Raw genomic sequence first — 7,024 nt, 5'->3', positions numbered from 1 at the left:
TGTGATTTTTATCTTTTTTTGAACTTGTTTTGTAAATAATTGTTGGGTTCTATCATATATGCAAAAATGGCTTTACTCATTTAAGTTGTGTTGACAACAAATAGGGAATCATCGGCTTAACAGGGATGAGGTTAAAAATCAACTTTGAATTAGGGATGGACCTGAAGGAAATCATGGTCCTTGTTTCGTCTCATTTAGCTCCCGTTTGGCCCCTATTAATTTTCATTCTATTACATTCTATTTTTTTTTTCTATTTTCAACCACACAATATTCCATAAAATAATATTACACGTAAATCGAAAATTTTTCCTTATTTTTCAACCACTTATTTTTCAAAAAAATATTATTACACCCATTTTCATCTTCCCAAAATTGGGGTTGATATGCACAAAAATTGTAGCCCGGTCTCGCGCATTCATGTACAACCCGATATGTTTACCTTGAGCATACATGTTCCCCAAAACCCTCACGAGTTCGGGCTTCATGTAGGTCGAGCTTACGAGGTCGGGCCAACCAACTCTTCCTAAATTGCCCAATATGAGGTCGAGCCTATAGATTTAGGTCGGGTCTCACTGTCCACTATAGATCACGTGACCGTTAACATAATTTCTAGGGAAAGGTAATCATACTCCAACTATAATTCTTTGGATCCTTATCTTAATTGTCTAACATACTCCTCTTTAGATCCAAACTCAAGTAGAATACTTTCAACAAAACTCAAACACCTAACCCTAGGAGGATAGCACTCTAAGTAGTTGAATCCTCCGACAATTCTATTCCCAACACCTATAAATACACGGTCAAGGCTCATTATTGAGGTACGCTTTTATAATACAATTGTATCATATACTTTTGCACAATCCCCTGTCTAACTTAAGTATCGGAGGGACGACGAGCACAAACATCGTTGCCTTTATTTCAGGTATCGGAAGGCGCAGTTCGTGTTCCATCTTAGTCCTCAAGCTCGGGATCTACCAGGTACGATTTTTGGTAGCATCATTGGCGCCGTCTGTGGGAAGTGCTACCAAAAGCCATGATGAATACATGATCAGGTGTTCCACAAGCAAGCTCATCTGTTCCAAATCCTCCCCCTGAAGATCATCATATCCCTCAAGAGGAATCATCAGAGATGACAGCACCACCACCTCATTATCGCCGGAGCTTTCGAAGAGCTCCGCCAACAAGTTACCGCATTAACTCAGTTTTTAAGCCAAAGGAACTCACACCTATCGCATACACCGACGCCAGATGGTGATTTGATGGCAGCTGCTCGAGTTTGGGCTTTACAAAATATTCTTGATAACGGTGTTGGAACCTCGGGTGTACCTCCTATGACCGCGGCCTCAAGGGCAGTAACGATGGAATCAGGTGAACTTGCCAGAATCATCCAAGAAGGAATTACCACGGGCCTAGCACAGAAAGCTAAGGGGACAACAGGCTTTACCCCTAGCACTCCCTTTACTCCTGAACTATTATCTTCCCTCTACCTGACAGGTTCAAGTACCTCCGTGTGAAAGAGTATGACGGTACTACTGACCCTATTAACCATCTGAACATTTATACCGACATCATGAATCTCCAAGTAGCCCCCGATCAAGTTATGTGTAGAGCTTTTCCTCAAACATTGACCAACGCAGCCCGAGACTGGTTTTCAACTTTGGAGCCAAACTCCATAGCCTCTTTCTCGGATCTAGCCGACAAGTTCTCTGCCTTCTTCGCCAGCAGCAAGCGCATCAGGAAAACAGTAGCTTCCCTCATGCAACTTCGACAAGGGCAGAATGAATCCTTCGCAACTTCATGACCAGATTCAACAAGGAAAGACTCCAGATTCCAGACCTCCATATCACAACCACAGTCCCGACCTTAACACATGTCATAAGGTGTGAAGCGTTCAAGATGTCTTTATCAAAAATCCCTCCTACATCAGTAACCGACCTACTTACTCGAGCCAAGAAGTACATTATCATGGAAGAGACTATGTTTCCAAAGAGAGATGCCCCACCATCAGCTAAGCCCGAGCTTAAAAGGCAGCATGAGCTTAATCTGCATCAAGATCGGCCTCGGGGTAAGACAAGGCATGATAACCCTTCAGCAGCCTTTACTCGCCTGAATACCACAAGATCTAACATTTTGATGAAGGTCAAGGATATGAAAGAGCTTAAATGGCCGTCAAGGATGAAGTCCTCTTCTAAACCCTGGGACATGAACAAATATCGTGAGTTTCATATAGACCATGGACATACCACAGAGACATGCAAAGCTTTACAGTACGAGATCGAGTCTTTGATCAAGAGAGGATTCCTAGGGGCATATGTCGGTCAAGACAAGCATTCGAGGAATGATCATAACAAGGCAAATACCTCAGGGACTTACATGTTTTAATGTCATTGTCTAGATGGTCAATGCCATACATCTAATGTACCAGGGTCTTACATGTTTTTATGCCCCATTTATTTTCATTTCGTAATTGGTAGGGCCTACGAGCCCATTTTATCTTTTAGCTGGTCGGGTCTGCGTGTCCATATTAGTTTGTTAGCTGGTCGGGCCTGTGTGCCTATACTTTTCAGCTTATTTCGGTTAGGTGTCGGGATGCCATCCCAATAAAAATCTACTCTTCCAACCCATGATAGCACATGAAAGCCTTGCTCCGCTCAAATACTCAAAGCTTTGTCCCGTGCAAGCACTCTAAGCCTTACCCCCGAGCAAGCACCTCTAAGCCTTGCCCCGTGCAAGTACTCAAAACCTTGCCCTACGCAAGTACTCTAAGTCTTGCCCTCGAGCAAGCACCTCTAAGCCTTGCCCCGCGCAAGTACTCTAAGTCTTGCCCCCGAGTAAGCACTCTAAGCCTTGCCCCCGAGCAAGCACCTCTAAGCCTTGCCCCGTGCAAGCACTCTAAGTCTTGCCCTCGAGCAAGTACTCTAAGTCTTGCCCTCGAGCAAGCACTCTAAGCCTTGCCTCGTGCAAGTACTCAAAGCCTTGCCCTGCGCAAATACTCTAAGTCTTGCCCTCGAGCAAGCACCTCTAAGTCTTGTCCCTGAGCAAGCACTCTAAACCTTGCCCTTGTGCAAGCACTCTAAGCCTTGCCCTCGAGCAAGTACCTCTAAGCCTTGCCCTCGAGCAAGTACCTCTAAGTCTTGCCCCCCGAGCAAGCACCTTTAAGCCTTGCCCCGTGCAAGCACTCTAAGCCTTGCCCTCGAGTAAGCACTCTAAGCCTTGCCCCCGAACAAGCACCTCTAAGCCTTGCCCCCGAGCAAGCACCTTTAAGCATTACCCTATGCAAGCACTCTAAGTCTTGCCCTCGAGCAAGCACTCTAAGCCTTGCCCCCGAACAAGCATCTCTAAGCCTTGTCCCCAAGCATGCATCTCAAAGCCTTGCCTTGCGCGAGCACCTCTATGTCTCACAATGCATTAAGTAAAAATTTCGACCACTAGTCTATTTCGACCAAGGGTTCGGGAGCCTATCCTCGAGCTCAATACATTGCCAAAATCCCAACAAAGAGCGTGAGCTCGAGCTCGAGCCTTTCAGTACACACCTGGACAAAGCTGGAGGTCCAACCCTTTGTGAGATCTCAAGGTCGGGCCTCTTACACATCAAACCTACTAAAAGCTCGAGATTGAGCCTCTTACATATCAAGTTTTGCTACAGCTCGAGGTCGGGCCTCTTACACATCAAGCTTGCTAGAGCTCAAGGTCGACCCTCTTACATACCAAGTTTTGCTAGAGCTCGTGGTCGAGCCTCTCACATATCAAGCTTGCCAGAGCTCGAGGTCGAGGTCGAGCCTCTTACATTTCAAGCTTGCTAGAGCTCGAGGTCAAGCCTCTTACATATCAAGTTTTGCCAGAGCTCGTGGTCGAGCCTCTCACATATCAAGCTTGCCAGAGCTCGAGGTCGAGCCTCTTACATATCAAACTTTGCTAGAACTCGAGGTCGAGCCTCTTACATATCAAGTTTTGCCAGAGCTCGTGGTCGAGCCTCTCACATATCAAGCTTGCCAGAGGTCGAGCTCTTTCACTTGATGTCTTTAACATGCTCGAGATCGAGCTCTTTCGCTTGATGTCTTTAACAAGCTCAAGATCGAACTCTTTCGCTTGATGTCTTTAACAAGCTTCAGGTGTTTTGCTTGAAGTCTTTAACAAGCTTTAGGTCGAGCTCTTTCTCTTGAGGTCTTTCACAAGCTTCGGGTCTAGCTCTTTCGCTTTAAGTCTTTAACAATCATCAGGTCGAGCTCTTTCGCTTGAAGTCTTTAACAAGCTCCAGGTCGAGCTCTTTCGCTTGAGGTCTTTAACAATTATTAGGTCGAGCTCTTTCGCTTGATGTCTTTAACAAGCTTCAGGTCGAGCTCTTTCTCTTGAAGTCTTTAACAAGCTTCAGGTCAAGCTCTTTCGCTTGAGGTCTTTCACAAGCTTCAGGTCGAGCTCTTTCGCTTGAGGTCTTTCACAAGCTTCAAGTCGAGCTATTCGCTTCATATCTTTAACAAGATTCAAGTCGAGCTCCTTCAATTGAAGTTTTTGACAATCTTTGAAGTAAGCCCTTCCTTTCGAAATATTTTAATGAGCTCAAGGTCGAGCTCCATTCTTTTAAGATTTTAACAAGATCTGGTCGAGCCCCTTTCAAATGTGCTCGAGGGCATATTAACTCAACATGAGTATGCCTATTCTTATGCATCTCATGCCAGAAACTCTCACATTGCACATGAGCTACTGACATGGATGCACGGGGGCCTGTGATATGCACAAAAATTGTAACCCGATCTCGAGCATTCATGTACAGCTCGAGGTGTTTACCCCGAGCATACATGTTCCCCAAAACCCTCACGAGGTTGGGTTTCATGTAGGTCGGGCTTACGAGATCAGGCCAACCAACTCTTCCTAAATTACCTAATATGAGGTCGAGCCACTTAGGTCGGGCCTATAGATTTAGGTCGGGTCTCACTATCCACTACAGGCCACATGTCTGTTAACATGATTTATGGGGAAAGGTAATCATGCTCTAGCTATAATTCGTTGGATCCTTATCTTAATTGTCTAACATACTACTCCTTAGATCCAAACTCAAGTGGAATACTTTCAACAAAACTCAAACACCTAACCCTAGGAGGAAAGGACTCTAAGTTGCTGAATCTTCCTATAATTCTATCACCAACACCTATAAATACACGGTCAAGGCTCATTATTGAGGTACGCTTTTATAATACAATTGTATCATATACTTTTGGACAATCCCTTGTTTGACTTAAGTATCGGAGGGGCTACGAGCACACATCTTGTTGTCTTTGTTTCATGTACCGGAAGGCGCAATTCGTGTTCCATCTCAGTCCTCAAGCTCAGGATCTACCAGGTATGATTTTTGGTAGCAACAGGGGCCAAACGGGTTTAATTTTTTTAAAAATAAAATAAATTAGAAAATTCATCAAAGAAATTTCAAAAATACTCATATTCAAAATAGAAGTCCTTTATTTATTTATTTATTTTTTTTTTGGCCTTCTACGCACTGTACAATCTTTTTCGAACCCCTCATTGGTTGGACTCATATCGTTTCCTGAGGTCATGTGCCTCGTATAATGGCTAGATTGGAACGATGAAAAAGTTGAAATAAATAGTCTTTATTACACAATTCGTTGATCCCAATTACTGTATCCATTGGAATATGTATTTGATTTATCCCTTTCTTGATAATACAAAAAACTGAGCAAGCAGCAAATTCATATTGCTTGATACATCATAGTCAAAGATTTAGCATGAAGTCACTCATACGCTTTTGGAGCAAACGGGTGGCCTCTGATTCAGGATGAAAAACATGATATACGTGCGATTCGCCCTTGGCTTCGACCAATTCCACTCTCTTCACCCCTTTGCTCTGCAGAAATTCAGCATACATTACTCCTCTTTCTTTCAAGAAGTCAAATCCTGCAACATAAACCGCCACTGCAGGAAATTGGCACCATTCAGCATCACTCAAATATGCTTTCTCGAAATTGCATCCATAAAAATCTCGATCTGATCCTTCCGGCAAACTCAGTCCCCAAAACATGTCATTCATAGCCACTTCCTGGGATGAATCCTCGGCCAGTTCTAGTTTAGTCCTCTTTTCACTTCCGAAATAAGGGTGGATTGGCAGCAACCCTTTTATTAAAACATGAAAATTATTACTTTTAATAGCTTTTATAGCAACATGATGAGCAATATTTCCTCCAGCGCTATCACCAGAAAGAAAAACGCGCTTAAGATCAGCGCATTGAAGCCATGGTTCAACGCACCTATTGGCATGCAACCATTCAAGCGCACTATAACAGTCATCATAAGCTATTGGGAGCTTATTCTCTGGTGAAAGGCGATAGTCTACTGAAAGGACAATGGTTTTTGCTCTAACCGATAAATCCCCAAGGAAAATGTGGTATCCTAACCATGTAGTCGAGCCAATGCAAAATCCTCCACCATGGAAATAAACCAGAACCGAAAGTTGGGTTGATGATTCCGGGGCATGAGGAAGGAAAATTCTAGCAGTTATCGGCTTTGACGAATCAACCACTACGTCTTTGGATATGTATCCATTAGATGATTCGCTTAATGGGGTTGCTATTTCGGGAGCAAAACGTTTGACAATGCCATCGGAGAATACTTGGATATAGCCAGGGGCTTCGGCGACTATAGACATTTTGATATCCATGTTAACGTCAAATTGAGCTTAAATAGGCTTTTGGGGTGCAGAAAAATGGAGGAGATTGGGTGGAAAGTGGGTTACTCATGGAAAGAGTGATGATGTTGACAATAGTTCAATTAACCTAATGACCTTTGCTTTGTATTATTGTATCAAAATCGCATAAAAAGATAGAAATTATGCCAAAATAGGTGTGAGAGAGATAGAAATTGGTACAGTTTGTATGATTGTATGGCATCAATGAGTAGGCCCAAAAACCAATTTATATACAGAGCTGGCTCGATTAATTATGGGACCTTAAATGAAGAAATTAGAAGTTCAGTGCGAATTTCATAAAGAAATTAACTTTGGTGACCAATATAAAAC

At 43.3% G+C, this 7,024-nt stretch overlaps 1 protein-coding gene across 1 annotated transcript; it reads right to left on the bottom strand.

Annotated features, from left to right (window-relative positions):
- Positions 1-5,586: 5,586 nt before the first annotated feature.
- Positions 5,587-6,682, bottom strand: LOC111366576 (probable carboxylesterase 17). The gene has a single exon (XM_022987304.1). It carries the CDS (start codon positions 6,665-6,667, stop codon positions 5,726-5,728), a length of 942 nt encoding a protein of 313 aa, XP_022843072.1. The 5' UTR covers positions 6,668-6,682; the 3' UTR covers positions 5,587-5,725.
- Between the last annotated feature and the right edge of the window lie 342 nt (positions 6,683-7,024).

The sequence above is a fragment of the Olea europaea genome, chromosome 18 (assembly GCF_002742605.1).
Source record: "Olea europaea var. sylvestris chromosome 18, O_europaea_v1, whole genome shotgun sequence".
Taxonomy (NCBI): domain Eukaryota; kingdom Viridiplantae; phylum Streptophyta; class Magnoliopsida; order Lamiales; family Oleaceae; genus Olea; species Olea europaea.
This window is presented reverse-complemented; position numbering and strand designations above follow the sequence as displayed.